At 50.6% G+C, this 23969-nt stretch overlaps 1 protein-coding gene across 1 annotated transcript; it reads right to left on the reverse strand.

The window, feature by feature from the left end:
• Positions 1–5510: 5510 nt before the first annotated feature.
• KCNA5 (potassium voltage-gated channel subfamily A member 5) lies at positions 5511–8135 on the reverse strand. Its single transcript, XM_028532718.2, has one exon. The coding sequence runs from the start codon at positions 7612–7614 to the stop codon at positions 5806–5808; it is 1809 nt and encodes a 602-aa protein (XP_028388519.1). The 5' UTR covers positions 7615–8135; the 3' UTR covers positions 5511–5805.
• Positions 8136–23969: the final 15834 nt, after the last annotated feature.

A 23969-nucleotide genomic window follows, 5' to 3' on the forward strand; every position in this document is an offset into this window, starting at 1 on the left:
GCATCTTCTGTCCCGCTCCCACGAATTAGAAAAAGGCCACACTGGAGCCACCACTTGCCTTCCAGCAGAAACTCCCTTCTGTGTTCCCTCTGGTGCGATGGTCCTGCTGCCTGGAATGGCCGCACTGCTGCCCCTCAGTGATGAGTGGCCAGGGGTGGTGCTGGCTTTGAAAATCGAGCCTGCAGCTCTCCAGGAGGCCTTGGCTTTTCTCCACCCCTAGTTCTCCTTGAGGTCTCCACCCCTCTGCTTCTTCAGGAAAACAGAAGCTCCCTCCTAACACCCCCAGAGTCCCCACGACCCTGTCCCCCACGCCTCACCTCATTGCATGCCTTCTCATGCTTCACTCACATGATGCTCTTCTCAGACCACGCATCTCTCTAAAGTTGTATACCTCTTCTCCAATTACTGTTAATTTCTTCCGTGACCCTTGCCTCGATTTAAAAATGATCTAGCCAGTCCTGGCTGGTGTGGCTCAGTGGATGGAGTGCCAGCCTGTGAACTAAAGGGTTACCGGTTCAATTCCCAGCCAGGGCACATGCTTAGGTTGTGGGCCAGGTCAGGTCCCCAGTAGGGAGTACATGAGAGGCAACCACACATTGATGTTTCTCTCCCTCTCTTTCTCCTCCCCTCCCCCTCTGTCTAAAAATAAATAACATCTTTAAAAATTTTTTAAATGACCTAGCAATTTGCTTAAGTGATTATTGATTCTCCCCCAATGGATTAGAAAACCAGTCGGGGAAGACCCCTTGCCAATTATTCCCAGTGCCCCCTGCAATGCCTGCCTGTCAAATAAATGTTTGTTGAATGAATGGAGGAATGAATAAAATTGAGTAAAATCAGATTGGAGGAGACAGATCAGGGTTTCACAGGCATGAGTGGAGACCCTGGAGGCAGCCTTTCCAGGCAGATTGGATGCAGATAAACTGATGTGGCAGAGACGGGCCTCAGGAGGCGGGCCAGAAGGCAGCCTAATGAGGCCTGGGAGACTTGCAGGCAGAGGAGCAGAGTGCAACGCACAGAGACATCAGCCTGGGAGTCACGGAAGACAGTTCCAGTACTTGATGACTCTCACTGGGAGTGGGACCTGGGATACACTGCCTTCTCTCTCGGCGTCTTTGCTCGTCGGTAAAAGTGAGACAGACCAGATTCTGTTATGAGGTTCCTTCCAGCTGAAACATTGCATGGTACAACGTTGAAAACAAATGCCAGTTAAGGGAAGGGAACAAGCATCTTGCTCAATCTGAAGACCTGTGGTTTGTAGTTGATTCACTGCAGACTGGGCCACACCTCCCCCATCACGAACACTCCTGCACGTGCGGACACCTTGTGCACACACAGGCCAACAGCAGCCCAGGGCCCATCTCCACAACCAGCGAAGGGCCAGGCAAGGAGGGACGGAGAAGTGCATCCTCAAGGCTCCGCATGTGATCCCATGTCCAGGAGAAGACTGAGGGCCAGAAGGAGCAGGAGGCCCATGCTCTGGGCAAACCTCCACCAACAGCTCGGGGAATACCCACTGCTCAGAGTCCTAGACAGAATTTCCGGCTTGGCGTTTTCTTCCTTCTACCTAGAAATCGAGCAGCCTCTCTCAGGGCCACCTAGAAAAATCTAATTTTCATGAGGAGGTAGAAGCAAGCTATCCTTTTCCAATAAGATTGTCCCTGGTCTGGGAAATGCCAGCCAGCATGAGATCCGCCCCCCAAGCCACGGGTTGGCATTTGCAAGAAACGTCAGTTCAGTGGAGTAGAAACAAACCGGGAGCCAGGTCAGGGCTCACAGGCTCAAGTGGATGCCCAGGGGCAGCCTCTGCGTGACCCATACACTGATGCCTCAAGGCTCGTTCTGACATTTTTAAATGACTGTATTTTCATTATATTAGCACCTAGAATAACAGCTTCATTTTTGCCTTTTGGCCTACAAAGAGTATAATATTTACTGATGCTTTTCAGGACTTTTGCCCTGAACCATCTCTGAGTCCCCTGCCATTGGTAAAACCAGAACCCCCACTCTGGTCCCAGGGAGCGGGCACAGCCTTTAACTCCAGACTCCATCCCGAATGCTGGTGATGGGCAGCTGCTCTCCTGTAGCCCACCGTCCCCATTTCCCTCATCCCAAATGCCCTCCCTTCTTCCTAGCCCCTCTTCAAGGCCTCTAGAAGCTTCCCTTTCTACTCCATTGCCTCTCCCTCCCACTCCTGACTGGAGATGCTTCATTTCGGAGCCCCCTACAAGGCACTCACCACTACAGTCTTGCATGATTTGCTTTTGTTTCACCCAGATTGCTCCCCCACTGGGACTGGGAAGCATGAGAAGGCAGGGCCCACTTCCAAATTTTTGTTCCAGCACCCCCAGCACACGCAGGTCGCTGTGGAGCAGGCTGTGAGCTGCTGAGGTCCAGCCCCAGAGCAGAGCAGTGGAAGACCACTGAGGGCCACACTCCGCTGTGCAAGGCCTGCCCCTTATGCAGGGGGCTTGGAGCAAGGTGTCCCTGCACCAAGAGAAGTACTTTGCTCCATACATGCCAAGCCTGGAAGTGCTAATGTCATTAACACTAAAATAACTCAAAGCCCAACTCTACTGAGAGATTCCTCAACCCTGGGGAGGCCTCAGCTGGTCTGAGAGATACAAACTGTTTTCTTAAATATTGTTACGAGTAACAGGTGCATGGGTTTAAGATCATGACTAGCTGTGCATTTGCAGTGTTTTTATTTTATTTTATTTTTTGCATTTCAGCACATACTAGTAGTGAATGTATCTCTCAGATACACACAACCTACGCTGTATTTTCTTTTTAGTGTGACCTCTGCAGCATCAAGGGCTGGCACCCTGTTTCATTCCCCCTTCCCCATGCCCTGCTCCGGAGACTGTCACTGGCAGGGTGAATCAAGGAGGTGGGGCTTATAAAGCATGTGAAAAAAATTTTTTTTCTGAACCTGTTACTGCTTAGTGTTCAGTGATCATAGAGACAAAAAGTAGGTGGTGAGAAAGGGGGGCAGGATGCTCCACAGCCCTTACACCAGCGCGCGGACCCAGCACAGCCCTGCTCTCCCAGGCTGCGGCTGCCAACCAGCTGGTGGATTATAAACTCGGGGGCGGTTTCCTGCGGTGGGGGCCAAGGAGCAACATCTGGATAAAAAGCTTGGCTGAGGCCACTTGATCTAATCTCGTCAGGAAGTAAGGGCGGTGGGAAATCAATGAGAGCAGAGGAGGGGAGGTTGGGAGAGGCAGGAGGGGCCCCTTACCTCAGGTGGCCTGAAAAGAGCCTTGACATTCAGGTTTCTTTCCTGCATGTGGAGAGGGGAGCCATGACGTCTAGGATGAAACAGCGCAGCCTTCGCCAGAACCGCAGCAGCAGGTGCACCGACAACACAGAGAGACCGAAAGGCTCCCATGGCCTCGTGGGGGCCCGTCCCAGTGTCCCGGGGCAGACACCACATCGCTGGCCATAGAGATGAGGGGCTGCAGCAGGGGGCGGGACACCCAACTCTGGGACCCTCGATCCCCTTTGTAAACCTGCTCTGCAGTGTCCCCTCCTTTTACACAAAATAGAGAGACTCTCTCATTTCCACCATTGCATCCTGGGTGAGGATTTGTATAACCTTGCACCCATTTACTGGACATTAAAGATGCAGGCTGTCAGGCACTGGACACATCTAAGATGCTCTCTTTGTTGCTTAAACCTAAAGAAACTGACCTTCAGATCCAAGGTGGTGACTTCTCTGTTACCTTTAAGGGAGGGTTGAGCCTGCAGCCGGGCGACCCAGTCCCAATCACTAGGTATGTGCTAAACTCCACACATTGGCATTAAAGCCATCCATAGAGGGCTTGGAGGTGAGGCTGAGTGGAGTTGAGCTTTGGCAAGGTGCCCCGCTTTTAGGCAGATTGCAAATGATAAGTAAATGAAGCATCTCTGTTCTTCTCCCTTTGCCCCAGCACATAACCACACACAACAGAGCCCTGCCCGCATAAGCCCATTTCCTCCTCAGATTCGCTGCTGAGAGCTCCTGACTGGGAATGACTCCAGCCAGTCACAGGCACCGGCTTTATTATTGTGTCGGCATCTTATTTAAATCCACAATTCCCTGGCATCAGGGAATCCAAGACATCAATTTGGCAGCTCCTCCCTTGCCCCCTGGAGACCTGGGTGCTGTCGTGGGGGAGGTGTGATTGTAGACCCCCAGCCCACCCTGGTGAGGAGGTAAAACAACCAGTCTTTGGATAATTCAGCAGAAAAAGCAACAGCAGGGATTTGAAGCCCGCCCCCCCACCCCACCCCACCCCACCAATAGCTAATCCCAGAGAGAAATTGCAGCTAGTGTTACACCTACTGTGATGTTTTCCTGGAACCATCCAGTGGAGAGGAAGCAGAGAGATTCATTCTGAGCTCAGAAATTACTCCAGACAAGGCAGAAACCAGCCTCTAATGCGCACAAGCAGACCCCTCCCCTTGGCCTCTGGCTGCCTCTGTCCACCAAAGAGCAATGCACGCCCTGCCCTCTGCCACAGCACGGTTGGCAGGGACAGTAGGACAGGTGCTGTTGCTTTCCCCGTGACTTTCTCACCAGAGCCTCCTTTGGTGAAAAGGCTCATGTCTGAGACTCAGACCTGTTTCTCAGAGCTGCTGGGAGCCCTGGCAAGGACGGCTTACAGCCTGCACGCAAAGCAGGGCTCAGAAGTCCAGCACCGGGGACCACAGTAGTGAGGGGGTCATAGGGGGCACTGAGGGGCTTCCCACCCCCTGCCTTTCGCTCCATCCCACTCCGTGCTGATGTCTGGGTCTAACACCAACATGTCACAGGAATCTCTGCGTCACCCACAGAATTCTCTCCTCTGTCTGCAAGTCACAAAGGGGACTCAGCCAAAAAAAAAAAAAAAAAAAAAAAAAGGGCAATGATCATATCATCAGCATTCCAAGTCTTCTACCCCAGTCCAGGTGGCATTTGCTCTGACTCTAAAACCAGAAACAGCAAGTGACAGACTTTTTTTAATTAAAAAAAAATGCATCAGCTGTACAAAAACACTTGCCTCAACCAAGTAACATTTTATTTCCTGGGATAAAAATAAAGAGAATGGACGATCAGAGGTCTTCCTCCAACATCATTAACATGCTTTTCAAAGAAAGTTATAAGAATCATTTAAGGCGCCACAGAAAATGTCAGAGCTGCCTTTCTTCCAGAACATTCCTTGCCCTAGATGCAAAGCACCGATACCACATCCCAGAAAAGAGAGAGGCTTACAGACGCGGGAACCAGAGCCACTGTAACCACAATCTCTGGCTCTGAGTTTCACAGGAAAACATCACAGTAACTCTCTCTTCCGTAAATACATATGTCTTGAAAATATATCCAAAATATCTTTATCTGAACTATAGTACAAAAGCCCACTCACCAGCCATAAAAATATTCCCCTATACACAAATATAACCATATGTAAAGCCAGTTTGGAACACGTGGGTGGGGGGGTTACAAAATCTCTTGGGACCTGGGCTATTTAAAGTCGTTTTTGTTTGGGTTATTCCTCTGCTGGGTATAGGAAACTGGCTACAAATACATCCATCTCATAGCGCTCACCATTTTAACAGCTCCTGCGTCATGGAATGTGGTACTTTTTAAAAATAGGCGACCCTTGAAGTCATGGAAAGAAGAGGAAAAATGGGGGGATCCAGGGAGAGAGGGAAGGAGGGAAGGGAAGAGGGGCAGACTGAGGCTGGAGGGTGGGTTTGAAATACTCTGTGGTATAACGCAGATACTCGGGCTCAGCAGCCTCTGCTGTCCCCACCCGTCAGCCTGGATCCCCCCCGCCCCCCTTACAAATCTGTCTCCCGGCTGGTGTCCAGGCAGAGGGCATACAGGGACCTCCGCAAGTCCACATTGCTCTTGGCCTTGAGGTTACACTTCTCTAGGGAGCAGCTGTCCCTCGGGACTCCCTCTGCATTTTCCAGGGACCCCTTGCAGAACGACCCTTTGTTCCAGCTGGCCTTCCGCTGGCCTCTGCTGTCCGGCCCTGTGCCTTGGCTCTGGCTGCCCTGCTCCTCCTTAAGGGCGGCCTGCTCCTCATGGTCCGTCTCGCGGTGGTAGAAGTAGTTGAAGTTGGAGACAATGACGGGCACCGGCAGGGCGATGGTGAGGACCCCGGCGATGGCACACAGCGAGCCCACGATCTTGCCCCCCACGGTGATTGGCCGCATGTCCCCGTAGCCCACCGTAGTCATGGTGACTACGGCCCACCAGAAGGCATCCGGGATGCTGGAGAAATGGGTCTCCTGGTTGTCAGCTTCTGCGAAATAGACGGCACTGGAGAAGAGGATGACGCCGATGAAGAGGAAGAAGATGAGCAGGCCCAGCTCCCTCATGGAAGCCTGCAAGGTCTTGCCCAGGATCTGCAGCCCCTTCGAGTGGCGGGAGAGCTTGAAGATGCGGAACACCCGGACCAGGCGGATCACTCGGAGGATGGCCAGGGACATGGCCTGCTGCCCATTCTGGCCGCCCCCTCCGCCGCCCCCTGGCTGCTCGGCCAGCTCCGTGCCCAAGGTGATAAAGTAGGGGAAGATGGCCACCACGTCGATGATATTCATGATGTTCCGAGAGAACTCTGCCTTGCTGGGGCAGGCGAAGAAGCGCACGAGCAGCTCGAAGGTGAACCAGATGACGCACGTGGTCTCTACGATGAAGAAGGGGTCCGCCAGGGTCCTGGGCAGGAGAGGTGCCACCGTTGGGCCAGAGGGCGGCGCCACGGCTCCGCTGCCGTTGTGGCCCCGGGCAGGCCCAGCGGGCGCTTGGGGCACCGGGGGATGGCGCAGCAGCTCGCGTTCGTCCCTGAACTCGGGCAAGGTCTCCAAGCAGAAGGTGATGATCGAGATGAGGATGACCAAGACCGAGACGATGGCGATGGCCCGTGCGGAGCCCGAACTCTCCGGGTACTCAAAGATAAGCCACACCTGGCGCTGGAACTCGTTGCGGGGCAGGGGCTTCTCCTCTTCTTTAATGAAGCCCTCGTCCTCGCGGAAGCGCTCCATGGCCTCGTCCCCCAGCTGGTAGAAGCGGATCTCATCTGCGAACACGTCCAGGGAGACGTTGACCGGCCTCCGCAGCCGCCCCCCGGACTGGTAATAGTAAAGGATCCCGTCGAAGCTGGGTCGGTTGCGGTCGAAGAAGTACTCGTTCCTCAAGGGGTCGAAGTAGCGCAGGCGCTTGGCCGGGTCCCCCAGGAGGGTGTTGGGGAACTGCGCCAGGGTGCCCAGCTGCGTCTCGAAGCGCAGCCCGGAGATGTTGATGAGGACGCGCTGGTGGTGAAGGGCCCCCGCGCTCTGCACCGGGTCCTCCGCCAGGCCCTGGGCGGGGTCGCCTTCTGCCTCCTCGTCCCGCACTGGAAGCTGTCTGGGCTGCGGCTGCGGCTGCTCCCGGGGCAGCGGTGGCACCGGCCGCCCTCCCGGCCCCGCGCCCCTCTGCGCGCCGCACCTCTTCCGCGGGGGTTCGTTGGCTCCATCGCTGAGCCCAGCCGTCGAGGGGCACTGGAGCTCTCCCCCCGTGGCCTGGCCACAGCCTGCCCGGGCCTCGCCACCTCCTCTGACAGTCATGGCCCCGCCGTTCTCCAGGGGCACCAGGGAGATCTCCATGGCCCCGGGGCCCGGGGCATGCTGCGCCCCTGTGGTCCCACCGCCCCGCCCCCCCAATCACTCGCCTTGAGCACCTGCTGCCCGGCTCCTCTCCCGCCGTCGGCCGGGCGCTCTGTGGGGCCGGCTGGGGTTGCTGGCGCGATCCGCTCGCTGGGTCCTGACGTCAAGAGGACGCTGCCCTGCTCTCTGCCTTGCTCTCGGTCCTGGCAGCCCGTTACCAAGCAGCCGAGAGCCTCCTTCCCGAAGAGCAGCCTCCAGCCGCCCCTCTCTGCCTGCGCCGCGCCGCTCGGTCTCCACCCTGGGCGCCCGCGCCCCGCCCGCCCCTCGTGCTCCTCCCCGCCCCTCCGCCTCCTCCTGCCTCCCCTCTCGGTACCCGGGCAGCGGGTGTCTCTCCGAGGGCACAGCTTGGGGCCCCGAGCAGGCGAGGGGAGGGCTGAGGGGAGACAGTGGGGAGGACGGAGGAACAGGTTGTACCGAGAGCGCTGGAACTCCCGGGGCAACCAGATGAGAATAGCGCTGGGTTTCAGCACACCTGGGAGCCCGCTGGGCGCGGAGTGGACTCAAGGGGAAATGAATTCTCCTGGGGTGACGGGGTGAGGCTGCGGCCGCGTGGGAGTAAGAGAGAAGAAACGGCAGTCCTTTTCACATTCCTGGCTTGGAGAAATAACGGTTCTATCTTCTTGGAGAAAAAATTCAAACTGGGAGGGGCTTGGCGGGGCTGCGGGCCTTGAAACCTTAGCTAGCTAGCTAGCTAGGTCGATCGATCGATCGATCGATAGATAGATAGATCTCCAGACCAATGGAGTAGCATCTCTTCCCAAAAACCTACAAACCCACCAACAGGTAGCCGCCTGAAACCTTGCAGCGTCCCCGCCTGGCCCCGGGAAAGCTCAATCCCAGTGCAGACAGCAGCGGTCAGCCCGGCAGACCCAGAGACCCAGCGCTGCAGGAGTCTGGGTATCTGCTGCCTGGTCTCACACATCCTTGCAGACACATGACCCTCCTGCCCTCTGCACAAATCCACCTGCAAAGACCTTAACAGGGAAGGGGAGGAGGGGCAAAGAGATCCCGGTGAGAGCTACTCCTGCCTTGAAGGGAGCCAGCAACGGGGGGCGCGGGGGGGGGGGGAGCGGCGTGGGGTGGGGGCGGGTGTCTGTGCAGGGACAGTTGCGAAGAGAAAACCAGGGAGGCCGTGGAAGCCCCAGGGCTGCAGAACTCCCAGGCGTAGAATAATAACCAGCGCTTTGCTCTTTGGTGCACCAGGCCCTTTTGCACAGCACTGGTGTATTCCTACAGCGGCCTGTTGCGTAAATACTATCATATTATTATCTTCATTGTATAGATGAGGAAAATGGGGCACCGTGAGACTGACTGTCTTGCCCAAGGTCATGCAGGTAGACCGTGGCAGAGCTGGGATTCAAACGTAAGCAAGCCGAGTTCGGGCTCTTGCTGCCTCCACTGGACTCCTCTACAGAAATGGGTAACCCTCTTTTCTGATACAAGTGCTCGCTCCCTCGCCCCACCCCCAACTCGGGGCCTGAGAGCTTCAGTTCCCTCCTGCAGGAGGCAGGGGGATGGCTGAGAAAACAGCCGAGTCCTTCTGGGTGGGCACACTAGGCTATCTGCCCCCCATCCCCCCACAGCGCCTGCAGGGTTTCAGGGCGCACCTACAGCCAAGGGAAATCTCTTTCAAGGCAGGTGTGGCAGTTCCAGATGTTGGCTGGTTTTCAGTTACCGTAAAGTCACTGTGATTTTGAATGCCTGTTTGATTGGTTTTGTTCCTGCAAGTTGCTGGGGATTTATGTATGTGGGTGTTACAGCCTCTTGTCCATGATCTACACATAGGGGACGTTTGGGAAACTTGGAACCAGGTGCACAAGGGTCTGTTGAAATAGCAGGGCGTGGAAGTGTGAGCTCCTGTCAGGGTCGGAGGGGCGCATGTGTGTGCGGTGTTTGCAGTGCACATGAGGGTGGATGTGAACCTGGCAGGTGTGAATGTTTTCAGTGAGTGTGACTTTGAGCGTGCGGTGGGCCGTGCTTGCAGAGGTGCGTGAGTGAGGCAGGGGCATGAAAGTGAAAATCAGTGTGTGGAAGCATCCCTTGTCCACCTCACCTCTGACCTCTGCCATTCCCACTCTTGCTTCTCCGGGTTTTTATTTTCTCTGGCTCTGAGGTGGCCAGTCAGGATCAGGTCTGCCCCTGGGGAGCCTGGGGCTTACTGAGCTGGCAGAGGGTGACCTGAGACCTGTGGCCACTGCGTCTTATAAGTACAGGGACACCATATTGGGTCACACGGGCTCTCCCTGGGCTCCCTGAGGGAACATGTTCTCTGGACCTTGTCTTCCAGGGGCCTCTGGGGAGACTGTTCCCTGAAGAAGCAGTACAGGAGCAGTCCTGGGAAAGCGCGGAAGTTGGGCCTCCTTTAATGGGGTATTTTCTTAAGTCTGCTTTCCACACATTGGCTCGCTTCCATAGATTTTTGCAAAATTACCTTCAGATGTCACATGTGGCAGCCATGGGCGTATAACTGCTAGGGTCTCCCTTAAAGAAAGAACTTACTTTTAGCTTCAAGGGGTACAGTGAGCTGACAGCCTCCTTCTGGCTCTGCCTTGGCTTCAGGCAGAGGCTGCACTCTTCCTGGGCACCCCTCTGCCAGTGACTGAGCACCCAGGGCTACAGGGCCTGGGCCCTTCCTGCCCAGCACAGACTCTGCTACCGTGCAGCCTGTGCTCCGATCTCCCCACTGGGTCGGCTGGGTCTCCGTAAGCCACACACTGCAGTCTGAGGCACTCCCTACCCAGCCCTTCCTCCTCCCCTCTTCCCTCTCACTGGAGGCAGATCAGCACCACCGCCTGAAGGTTTCCCCTGCTGAGTTCTGCAGGTTATCTTTCTTTGGTTACATCCCAACAAACCTCTTGCACATGTAACTCCATCTTTGGAAGAGGACACAGCTGATACATCAGCACGTGACCCAGCCTGCTTTCTCCTCCACCCATCTAATCCCAGGAGATAATCTCTTTTAAAGCACTGCTGATCATGCATGTCACCTGAGCTTCTCGGTAAAAGGTGGACTCTGATCTGGGGTGGGGTTTCGACTGCACTTCAAACGGACTCCCCAGTGTCGCTGGTGCTCCTGTCTGAAGATTGCACATTGAGTAGCAACTCCTCTCAAACCCCAAAGAACGTCTCTGAAGGAATTGTTTGCAGCACCTAGACTATGTCCCCCAGAATGCAATAGACAGAGGAGGACAAAAGGAGGTCTTCTCTCAAATAGAGACTGGTCCCAGCAGACCACAGGAGGAGCTGGGAGGTGTGCAGACCCAAGACTATAATCGTGAGAAGTAAGGCATCGAAAGAAAGAAGAGTTGGGCAGGAAAGGAGAGGAAAGGGAGAGGAAGAGGAGAAAAAGTCTTAAACACCGCCTTTGTGAATCCATTCAAAAATATGTATTGTGTACCTACTATGTGCACGGCATTGCAAGGTTCTGGGACTATACTGATGACCACAACAGACACATTTCCTCTGTGGGGTTACATACATGGAAAGGCAAAAGCCACTGACTGAGCATCTAATTTCACATTGTTTAATTATAATTTTAAGGGGTACCATCTAGAATATAGGGTGCTGTGAGAATAAGGCAGGGCCTAACCCCACCAAGGACCTAGGGAAATTTTCTGAGGTGATGATGAGCAAAACAACATAATCCAGGTGGAAGAGTATGTCCCAAGGCCTTGGGGAGGAAGGGACAGGGCTGGTTTGAGGAACTAACGGACAGTTGAGGTAGCTGACACAGAGGGCTGGGGCAGGGTTCTGTGAGGTGGGGCTGAGGAGGTGGGGGAAAGCCAGGCCAGGAAGAGCTTGCTAGGTCACGTTTCTTGACCTCCCCAGCAAGACGGTATAATAATACCCACTCTCTTCCATCCTCAGATACTTTGCTTTGCCTCTATAAAGCAAATGTGCCAATATGTTTTTTTGTAAGTTCTCCATTACATATTTCAGCCTCTTCCTCCTCTACACCCTCAGTGGAATATCTTTATCTGTGTGTGTTTATATGCATACATATGTATGTATCTGTCTATTGATCCCATCTACAAAAGATCTACTACACCATTTATCTACCTATCTGTAGGTGATAGGTAGGTAGATAGAGAGACAGAGAGATAGATAGATAGATGTAACAGAGTGAGACAGAGATAGTTTGAAATCAAAGACCACACTGTGCGCATCTCTGACTTGCCTGGCAACATCAAATATCACGACAAATCCATATTGTGAATTTCAGTAGTATGTGTTGCATGCAATTGCCCACCTCCCTTCTCCACCCCCATTGACTAGTTCTGGGCTACAAACACAGTGTGACTATTTTTTAAAAATATATTTTATTCATTATGCTATTACAGTTGTCCCATTCCCCCCCTTCACTCCCCTCCAACCTGCACACCCTCTCCCACCCACATTCCCCACCTTTAGTTCATGTCTGTGTGTCATAAGTTCTTTAGCTTCTACATTTCCCGTACTATTCTTGCCCTCCCCCTGTCTATTTTCTACCTACCATCTATGCTACTTATTCTTTGTCCCTTTTCCCCCTCTCTCCTCCTCCCACCCCCCTGTTGCTAACCCTCCCTGTGATCTCTCTGTGGTTCTGTTCCTGTTCTAGTTGTTTGCTTAGTTTGTTTTTTTGTTTTAGGTGTGGTTGTTAATAATTGTGAGTTTGCTGTCATTTTACTATACATGTTTTTCATCTTCTTTTTCTTAGATAAGCCCCTTTAACATTTCATAAAATAAGGGCTTGGTGATGATGAACTCCTTTAACTTAACCTTATCTGAGAAGCACTTGATCTGCCCTTCCATTCTGAATGAAACCTTTGCTGGATAGAGCAATCTGGGATGTAGGTCCTTGCCTTTCATGACTTGGAATACTTCTTTCCAGCCCCTTCTTGCCTGCAAGGACTCTTTTGAGAAATCAGCTGACAGTCTGGTGGGAACTCCTTTGTAGGTAGCTGTCTCCTTATCTCTTGCTGCTTCTAGGATTCTCTCTTTATCTTTAATCTTGGGTAATGTAATTATGATGTGCCTTGGTGTATTCCTCCTTGGGTCCAACCTCTTTGGGACTCTCTGAGCTTCCTGGACTTCCTGGAAGTCTATTTCCTTTGCCAGATTGGGGAAGTTCTCCTTTATTATTTGTTCAGATAACTTTTCCACTTGTTGCTCTTCCTCTTCCCCTTCTGGTACTCCTATAATTCAGATGTTGGAATGTTTAAAGATGTCCTGGAAGTTCCTAAGCCTCTCCTCATTTTTTTGAATCCTTGTTTCTTCATTCTTTTCTGTTTGGTCGTTTCTTTCTTCCTTCTGGTCCACTCCATTGATTTGAGTTTCAGTTTTCAACCCATCACTATTGGTTCCCCATGCATTTTCCTTTATTTCACTTAGCATAACCTTCATTTTTTTCCATCTAATTTGCAACCAAATTTAACCAATTCTGTGAGCATCATGATCACCAGTGCTTTGAACTGTGCATCTGATACGTTGGCTATCTCTTGGTTGCTTAGTTGTATTTGCTGTGGAACTTTGATCTGTTCTTCCTTTGGGCCTTGTTTTGTTTTGTTTTGTTTTGTTTTGTTTTGTCAGGCCTGTTATGTATGAGGGGCAGAGACTTAGGTGTTCATCAGGGTGGGGCAACCCAGTTGCTAGGTTGTGAGGCTGTATGTGGGGGTGGGGTCCAAGAGGGAACAATGGCACTTGCTCCATTCTCTGTCAGATTTCAGTCCCTTCTGCTGCTCTTCCCAAGCAAACTGGGCCTTTCTGGTGCTGATTCCCAGGTGGGTGGGTTTGTGTATGTTCTAGGACCCCGTGGGTCTCTCCAATGAACTCTCCTGTGAGACTGGGAGTCTCTCCCTGGTCATCAACCCCCCACAGATGTATTCAATCAGTGTTTTGAAGCTTTATTTCCAGGTGCTGGGACCCTGGGTTGTGCGATCTGTCTCACTTCCCAATTTCTCCTGGTTTATCTATGCACGAATGTGGGACTGCCTGGTCAGCAAGCCGCCTGGTGCTCAGTGCCTTGCTTCACAATCGCCACCTCCCTGGGTCTGCCTGTTGCCACCACATGCCTGGGGTCCACCTGTTGCCATCTTGCTCGCACAATGCCACCGTTTTGGGCTGGATCCCTGTCTGCCTGGCCACCTGACTCCACCCTGCCTACCATTTTGGGTGAATGTGTCTGTTTTAACTCCTTGTTGTCGGACTTCCATACAGTTCAATTTTCTGTCAGATCTGGTTGTTACTTGTTTCTAAATTGTTGTTGTCCTTATTTTGGTTGTGTGAGGAGGCACAGTGTGTCTACCTATGCCTCCATCTTGGCCAGAAGTGGCAGTGTGACTATTTTTCTCAGTCTCTCTTTTGCTCATGTCCATCCTGTGGAGCAGAGAGGGAGGGGAAACTTGAATTCTGAGATCAGCTAAATACTCAAACTGACTATAGAAGTGGGAACTAGCCAGAAAAATTTAAGACTCATTTGGATGGCCTTATAGTGTAAGTGGTGAATTAACTCTGTTTTTGCCCTTTATTCAGCTTATGTATTATTGCATTATCTATTACTATTCAAACTGCCTCAACTTTGTGGACTAAAACCACTTTGTGGATGGAAACAATTTAACAGTTTGGACTGTGCAACTTTATTCCTAAATGGAGATAGTGTTTGAGACCTCAAGTTACCGTAGCTCTGTTTATTATATAAGAATAAACAAACAAACAAACAAAAAAACATGAAATCGGCTGAAACTTCATCTAGGTCAAGGGGAAAACTTCCCTCATTGGGTAAAATAGTAAAAGATAAGAGGAGGCAAAAACAAGATTCTGCTGGCACCGTGCCACTAGTCTTTCCCGTCAAACATCGATTTTGCTCCTCTGCCTCCAGGCAGGTTACAGACATGGGAACCTCACCACGGATGTGATGAGAGGTTCCAAGCAGTAGCCTGGACTGGTGCATCCTGCTAACCGGTAAAAGTACTAACCAATCCATCCCGGGCCCAGGCCCGGCTCAGGCTACTAGTGCTCCTCCCTTTCAAGGGGAAGGGAGGCTCCGCTGAAGGACCGAGTCTCTGAAGCATCTCCAGGCACTCTGGTGGGGCTCCACCAGCCAACGCTCAGCCTCGGTTGAGACCTTGGGTTTCTTAAGGAAGAGAAGCTCACCCCGAGCTGTTTCCCCGGTTCCTGTGCTTTCACTCTGGTAAAGCACTTACGTCAAGTTACCTCCGTTACCCTCAATCGTCTCTCCATCAAAAAAAGGAGATTGAAGGAAACTGCCATAGCATCTCCTCCATGAGGGAAGCCATCACCCCAGATTAGGAGACGTTTTCTCCAGCCTCCCACAATTCCTTGGTCAGCATCTTTGTAAGGGAGCATGAAGGTGATGGGAGTCCGAGGAGAGGGCGCAGGACTTCTTAGGCTGGGCCCGGGAGAGCCAAGTAGAAGGCAGTGTAGTTAAAACACACCAAAATACCTTTAAACAACAACACAAAATTTTAAAGGAAAACTTGATTACAAGGTGCTTGATAGGCTGGGTCTTACTGCTGAATGTTACTAAGTATGTACTTCTATAATGTGTCACTATTAACTAAGATATCGCTAGGATATGTTGTCAGGCAGTAATTGGAAATGCAGTATTAATCAGCAGAAGGGTGAAGCCCTCTCTCACCTCACCCGCTCTGCTCCTCCAGGTGCATCCCCCATACGGACTTGTAGTAAAAACATTTTAATGAGGGCAGCAGCTGTTCTTCCTCCCCCTGCCCTTCCCTCCCCACTTGTCCCTCAGTGCAACACCTTGGGAAGGAAGCCCTGGAAATGACCTTCCTTTCCTGTTTGATGGAAGCGTCAAAGGGGGAATGAAGCAAAACACACGTACAAAACAAATGCGTTTGTGGGGTGTGGGGAGAGCGAACGCATTTACTGTGTTAAGAGATGGAAGCAGGAGAAGAGACCGAGGGTGAGAGGAAAGGGGGAGACTGTGCTTGGATTGACCCAGATCTGAGGGAACCTCAGGCGGACTGTTAGGATTTCCTGTTCGGAGGGATTAAAATGAGAGGCCATTCACAAATCAGGGCTCACATCTGCAGCTTGGCTTTTCCCCTCCCTCCCTCCTTTTCTCCTTCCCTTCCTCGATATAATCCAGGAACAAATTCATTAGTGGGTCCAGGGCTTTTTTTTTTGGAGGCCAAACATAGAAAGGAAAGTGACCTAGATACACAGGGGCCGGGCGGGCTGGCCCTGCTGATCCGGGTGTCCCTGCCTGCCTCCCTTTCCCGCCACCTGCCGGGCTATAGACGCCTTGTGACTATTTTTCTCAGTCTCTTCAGCTCATATCCCCCCTTTCCTTCCTCAACACATCTCACTGTGCTGCTCAGTCACCTAAGATGAAAACCTTCTAACTTCGAAATTGTGAACCAAGAGCTTCCTTCATTGTTAGGGTTGGAGATATTGGAATTATTTCTTCCTTTCTCAAGCACAGCTGCAGCTTTGACTCCCCAACACTCTGCTTTGGTACCCGAATCAAGGGAAGCGTTAACTGAATATTTTATATTCATGGCTTTTCCAGCTAGATTACGGTCCACGTTGCATAAAGATATATTTATGAATTTAGGTTAGGTATCCAGATATATGAAAAAAAGTATTTTATAAGTGCTAAGCAAATGTAGGATAATTGTATGATTATGCTAAGTCTGGGAGGAAACTCTGTGGTCACCATGCAACTCACGCCAGGCAGAGGAGGTCTAAGTAATATCAGTCCCAGTCGCAGCCGCGCTGGGCATTTCAGAGCACCTAGGTCTGCAGATGGAGTCGTCTTGCTCCCAGGGGCGGCATCTCCAGAACCTAGACTCTCCAGCTTTGGTAAGTGCTCGGTCACCTCCCCCACCCACCCGACCCTGTGTGGAATTGTTGTTCTCACCGTCTCTGTATCCCTCCAGCCTCCCCAGGTGGGGCCACATTTGGTAGCCAGAAGTGTCCAAATCCAGTCTCAGGATGTGCTGGGCAGATCAGCTGTCCAGCCCTCCCTGTGTGCTGTCCAGCCTCAGAGTGGTCTTACAGTGCTCCGGGAGGTGGCATTTCCTTCCTCTTCCTCCCTCCCTTCCTGTGCCCTCCCCTCCCAGACTTTACTCCAGACCTCATCCACCCTCAAGCCACACTGCTCTTACCTTCAGGGAATGGCACTTGTGGAAAGAGACTCAACTCGGTCTGTGTTAAGCCCCGTTGCCTAAAGATGGGATGCTCCTGTGGTGCCTGCCCAGGAGACAGACTTGTTTTTAAGAGGAGCTACAGTCGGGGAACTGCCACTTTCTTTCATGCTGAGGACACGGGGTTGCTGTCAACCCATTAGAACTGAGCTTCTTAATCCTTTCTTTTAAAAATTGAAACAAAAGTCACAAGGCATAAAAACCACCATTTAAACCATTTCAAAGCGTATAACTCAGTAGATTTTGGTGTATTCACAATGTCGTGCAGCCATCATTGTGGTCTGGTTCTAGAACATTTCCATCGCGCCCCCAACCCATGCCTGTCAGCAGCTGACCCCGATTTTCAGTCTTTTTTTTAACTCACATGTCTTAACCTCCAAGAACTGTACTGACCTTTGTTGCTTGTAGTTTGCTTTATGAAAAATACTGTGATGATTTGTTTTATTCATTTTATCAGTGCAAAATTATGTTTTCATGTTATGTATGCGTTTTCAAACTATAGATGCCTCCCAGACCGGCCCCTGTGGGCACCTCTGTTAGTCCTGGTTGACTATTGGTTTATTGGGTCAGATGATACTTGTGGGATGCACTTATTTTGTGTGGATGGCTCTTATATGTCCAGCTGCTTCTTCCATGAGTAAATTGTTGTTTCTTCCACCTAGAGCAAGTTAGAGCGTCTCGTTCTAGTGATTTGTGTTGCCTTAGATGAAACTCTCAACACTACAAATGTATTAATCCTACCTGCAAAGAGATAGCTTTTCATTAAGGTGAAAACAGTTTTTTGTGGTAACTTAAAATTTAAATTTCAAATGAGGATGCAGATTTTCAGGCACATAATTTTTCATCCTCTTTCCACTGCTTTGAAAAGATTATGGGGTGTTTAGCTCTATTTAGTGACCTAAAAATGATTGTCAATGTCTTAACAATTTTACTGTGGCTCAGAGTTCCAAGTCCAGGCTATGTGCAGTTCCACCAGATCTGCAGATCCACTGGCCTCTCTGCGATGGAAATCACCACAGGGAGCCGCCACACACAGGAACTCAGAAGATCTACATCCGTCCTCAAGGGTACACACAGAGGCTTGCATGCATCCATTTCAGGACAAGTTTAAGTTTCTAAGATGAAATACTTATTAGTTTATACCAGTAAGTCCTAACAAGCACCACTGGTCTATAATATGCCCATATGTACGAGTCAGAAATTAATAACCAGGGTGACATCTAACAAAGGAGATGGTACATACTAATAACACACTTCGCTACTACAGAGGAGAGGTAGTACGTTCATCAGGATGTTATCTGAGTGAGGAGACCCACTGGCAAGTGAAAGAAGCCTAAGTCCATCCAGGTCCAGAAAAACAATGTTAGGAAACTGTATTCATTCCCATAACTACAAAGTCTAGGCGAAGTCTAGCTTCAAGCCGGTCTAGAGCCAGGTGTTCAACACTGTAAATGGGCGTTTGTCCTGTTCCTTCTTTTGGCTCCGCTTCTCGTTGTGTGGACTTCACTTTCAGACTGCCTCCCTGAGGCTTAGCGCCTCCCAGCCACACCGGCATCGACCCTCCAACCTCCAAATCTCACAGATGAGGAATTCTCCTTTTCCAGTATGTCCAACTGCAGTCCTGGGCTTGAGTTTCATTGGCCTGTCTTGGGTCACTTACTCATTCCTGACTCAATCACAGAAGCCAGTGGAACAAGACAGTCTGAGAATTACAGAGCAGGCGCAAACCCACTGACCCACGTAGTTGAAAGTAGGGGAAGCATGGCCCCCAAGAGCTGTCTGGATTCTATGACAGAAGAAAGGGAGAGGGATGTGAGCAAGCACAAACCACAGAGGTCGAGATGGAGGCTTGCCAGGACCTGGATTCTCTCCCTGCCGTGTCCTGGTGGGTAACCCAGAGCTCACGCGTTCCACAGCTGCCGGGGACACCATTCACGTTGTATTCACAAAGGGGAAATGTGTGGCCCAGAGGCCTGAGCCAGGAGGGACGGATCGATACCAGACGCCAGTCGGGAGACAATTTTCTAGGACCAGTCCTGTCCCAATGCATTTGTTGAACAATCTACCACTACTTGTCCACCTCTGTAATCCAGTGTTTCCATACGTCTTAGGAACACGACCTTTCTGGAGCCAGAGATGACAAATGTGGCTCATTTACCATGCACCTGGGACGCGACTCCACTTCCTGCTCATGGACGCTTGGCACCAGTGTACAGGTTCCCCCTTGTTTAAGGAGAAGGGTGTGAATAGGATTCTCCACAAGTAGGAACATGGGACACAAGGCTTTGCAAGGTGATCACACAAGTGGTTACAAACCCTTGAAATAATCACTGATCTTTTTGGAAACATAGCACAACATCGTGGTGATCAGTGTGCTTTTTCTCTTTCTCTCACAAAAATTGCTCAGTGAAGCAATTTTCCTTTCCTGTTTATAAATATTTGCATGCTTTAATGTTATTCCCCACAAGGGCCTTTACCTCCTAAAATTTCAGAATCAGCTGTTCGGGGCTGCTGCTGAGTCATCATCTCACCTCTAGCAAAATTATTAAATCTGATCAATACTGTTTTACTTCAGGTGGACGGTAGGTGTTCGGTAAACACTGAACACACAGATTATTTACTGGAATAATTTTGTTCATGCCTTTTCTCAAAAACGAACGGTAAATAGTACCGTTCCGTACGGTAAAAAGTACCGTACCGTACCGTACCGTAAAAAGAAAATAAAACAAGCAAATTTATATAAATAAAATTTTAAAATAATAGGAAATTTCAAGCGAGCTACTTTGGATGGCAGGGACACAGATATTGCTGAGGAGGTGACACTGGTGCAGTGAGGCATCAGTGATCCAAACAAGGGAGCTACACAAAGGTGTCACTATTGCAGGCTGGAGGGACAGCAAGTGCAAAGGCCCCCAAACAAGAATGAACCCGGATGTTTACAGAAATGCCAATCAAAACTACAATGAGATACCCCCCACACATGTTGGAATGGCTAGTACCAACCAGATAGGGAATAACAAGTGTTGGAGGGCATGTGGAGGAGAAGGAACCCCCATACACTGCTGGTGAGAATACACTGTTGCTGGGAATGTCAGCTGGTACAGCCACTGTGCAAAAGAGTATGGCAGTTCCTCAAAAACAAAATTAAGAATAAAAAGTACCCTATGACCCGGCAATCCCTCTTCTAGATATCTACTTGAAAAATTTGAAAATATTATTTATAAAAATATATGTACCCTTATGTTCTCTGCAGCATTATTCACCATGGAGAAAACATGGAAACAACCTAAGTGTCCTTTGACTGATGACCGGATGCAGAAGGTGTGGTGTATACATACAGTGGGATTCTACTCAGCATAAAAGATGATGAACTACTGCCATTTGTGACAGACAACATGGGTGGACCTCTAGAGTATCAGGCTAAGTGGAATGTCAGACAGCAAAGGACACCAACCCTACGATTTCACTGACATGTGGGCTACTAAACAGCAACAAATGAACAAATAAAACAAACAAACTCATAGACACAGACAACATATGGCGGTTACCAGAGGGGAAGGGGATGGGGAGGGTGAAGTAGGGTAAAGGGGGTCAAATGTAAGGCGAGGAAAGGAGACGAGACTTTGGGTGGTGGACATACAATGCAATATATAAATGGTGTGTCATCAGACTGTATACCTACCCTGGCTGGTGTGGCTTCGTGAATTGACTGCTGGCCTGCGAACCAAGAGGTCACTGGTTTGATTCCTGGTCAGGGCACATGCCTGGGTTGCGGGCCAGGCCCCAGTTGGGGGTGTGTGAGAGACAACCACACACTGATGTTTCTCTCCCTCTCTTTCTCCCTCCTTTCCCTTCTCTATAAATAAATAAGGAAATACATAAATAAACTCTTTATAAAACTGTATACCTAAAACTTATAGAATGTTATTAACCAATGTTACCCCAGTAAGTTTAATTTTCAAAAGACTAGAAGGAAGGTTGGTATGGCTGACATATGGCAGGTGTTTGAGGGAAGAACGGGAAAAACAATGCCTGAGAGGAGATGGGCACGTTGTGCACACGAGCAGGGATTCCCGCAGACGCTCGTTAGCTCTTTGCCTCTTTTCTGTGACGTGGGTTTCTGGGCCGGGGCACTATCCTATGTATTTCTTAGCAGAAAGCGTTCTAAGTCCATGCATGTTAGTGTTGGCCAAGTATGATAGGCAAAGACAGCAGATCCAAATTCAGAATAAAATCCCATTTCCACAAAAACAAAACAAGTGTCCCCCCGAGGGGCAGAAGTCCAGTGGAACGAGGCTGCTGGCCTTACACGTGTTTTACGTTGCGTTCCCGCAGAAGCCAACACTGAGACAAGACCTTGTGCTCAGGAGATGACTCCGTAAGCTCCTGGCTGCTTTGTTCTAAATCTCTGTGGGTTCTAGGTCCGGTCCTCAAGGTTCATTTGCGAAAGCCCTTCCTCAACCCTTCACACCTATTTTCAATGTTGCTCTTTTCAAGTCTCTGACATGTCGCCAGTGACTGGTTACCCAGCCTGACTCAGGTCGTGTTTCCTTCCAGGCAAGACACAGGATTAAAGGCACTGCGTGAGATCCTGCCGGATTCCTGCTGAAATCCTGCCCTCTGCTGGCCACGGCGGCCGCTGACAGGGGCGGGTGTACGAGAGCACCCTTCCGGCTGCTGGTGCGCAGTGTTCCACATCTATACACCAGGCTTGGCTTTTCTCACTCTCAGCCAATTGGCTGACTCTCCACGAGGGCAAAGGGCAGACTGGTGGGGGCAAGGTGTGGGAAGAGTGTAGTTAAAAGCACCGGCTGGGAAGAAATCTGCGCACACAAACCAAACGCCTGAAATGGTCAACTTTCTGAATCGGTAGATGAGATTAGCACCTTGTATCCCATGGTCCCCAGTATACTGGTAGTGAGTTGGGGCTGTTTCTGAACAGGAAAATAGTGATCTTCCTCAAGGGGTTTGTGGCCTTGCTCCCAAATCCCGTGGGCTTCCACCGTGACTTTTCTGGACAGACTTGTTTCTGACTTCAGTAAGCGTCCCAATCTGCCAGACATTCTGAGGGCTGAGGAGCAGAGCTGCTTGGGTGGCAGCCTGAGCCTCCTACAGAGACTGTTTTTGCACTGACAGCTTTTCCGGTCACCTAGTCAATAAATAAGTGCAAAACCCCTGCGTGCTATATATATGCTGTCCCTACCACAAGGCACTGCGCATTTTTTAGTTGTAGAAGCAAGATGTAGCAATTTGTCCCTAACACTGGAGGGGCTGTCTCAACGTGTACTAGCCCACCGTACCCCTGGGGATGTTGCTAAGCAGTCAAATGCTTTTACTTCCATGAGATTCAGAGTTCATCCTTTGGAATATATGCGTCTTCCCAAGGCATTCATGTAGCTGGTATTTCCCACCCTGTATCAACACAGCGTGCTCAGGTGACAGCCTCGTGCACCCAACAGCTGGAGTTGGCATCTCCGGGGCAGATTTACGAAGCTATTCCTGTCCCTGCCAGGTAAAAGCAAACTGCTAATGCACTCTGCAAACCCAAATGGATCAGAATGCAGTGGTTAGACCAGTAGTTTCATGGCCAATGCCAGAGGCTGCATGAAGTTGCTCCGATAGAGACCATTTCAGGAATAGCCACTGTAACTCGGATCACCCAAGATTAAGGTGCAATGTGGAGTCCACTGTCATTCTCCAAGACGCACCCTTCTCTCTCCCTGGTCAAACAGAAGTGCGCTCTGCACGGGGGTATGACAGGTTACCGAGTTTGTTATTTTCCTCCCCTCGATGGTCGCACTAACGTGTGTGATTACTACCAAGGGCATACCGCTCTGTTGCTTGTCACTCTGATGGGAACAGGGCTCCAAGTGGCCTCCCTGTGGCCCTCCTGTCACAAGAACTGTGAGGGCAGGGAGCCCTCACAGTTCCGCCAGGGCAGGGAGCCAATGTTGAGATTGTGCAAAGGATGTGCATCCTGTCTACACTGAGGAACGGAGGAAATAAACCAGGGGGATGCAGGGGAGGGGAGTTCAGTGCCCCAGTGGACTTACAAATGAAGTGAGGTCCGACCTCCCTCCCGTAACCTCTGCTCTGACCAGGGGCACACAGCGTATTTCTTTTCTAAGTACACATCACCTAAAGAAGTAGCTGGCGGAAGGCTCACGACACACATCTCGTTACTACGGCACAGCCCATAAGCCAAGGGTTCTGGTCCTGAGGATTAACTCAGGTCCAGGACTCGGGAAGCTGTGATCTTCTAGCTTAATTCAAGTGTCAGTTACTAGACCTATAAAGTCTAGTACTTTAGTTTGTTTTAAAAAAAAACAAACCTGGTTTAAAACCTAAGGCAGCTGCCTATTGCTTGCATGCCTGACTCTAAGATTACCTGAATGCGGTAAGACTGTGCAGACCGGATATTTCCCAGGGACGACCTTCCCACCTTCTCTCTCCCCATGAACACACCCATTGTTCTTCTAGCAGGTGAAGAAAGGCCTGACCCAGAAAGAACAGCAGGTTGGGAGAGAACTTCTAATTGCTCACAAGTCTCCCTTGGCAATCCATCCTAATGGCACTGGAAAGCCGTGTTTTAGGCCCTGGCGGAAAAGTTACTGAAGGCGTACATGGGCAGAGCACGTGAGAGCTCAGTCTAGCACTGGCCAGCTTTTAGCGTTTGGTCCTGCTCTACCGTGGTCCCTCAGCAAACTGCAGACAGCTGCATGAAATAACACACTGGACACAGGAGATAACACACTATCTCCTGAGGGTGCCCAACTCAACCTGATCCAGCTAAGTAAGGGGTCCCCATGCAGCGGTGGGGCTGTGAGAAAACCTGTTTCCTATGATCGGAGAGACTTTTGGAAGAACTACTATGGTGTAATTTTCTTTAGCCTGGTAGGTCACAACCTTAGCTGCAGTGGAATCATTGGGTTGGAACCCTCAGAGATGCTAGTTTAAAAGCCTGGGCCTCTAGAGCTTAAAAACTGCCCTGGGTGACGCTCAAGTGCAAGTGAGGACTTCCTTGCTCCTTCCAGATACCCCCAGACCAACAATCAGGACCCCACTCTATCCCTCAACTTTTAAGAAACTTGAGGTTAGCTAAGCCATGTAAGTGCCCAGTTTCAC

This window comes from Phyllostomus discolor, chromosome 2 (genome assembly GCF_004126475.2).
Source record: "Phyllostomus discolor isolate MPI-MPIP mPhyDis1 chromosome 2, mPhyDis1.pri.v3, whole genome shotgun sequence".
Lineage (NCBI taxonomy): Eukaryota > Metazoa > Chordata > Mammalia > Chiroptera > Phyllostomidae > Phyllostomus > Phyllostomus discolor.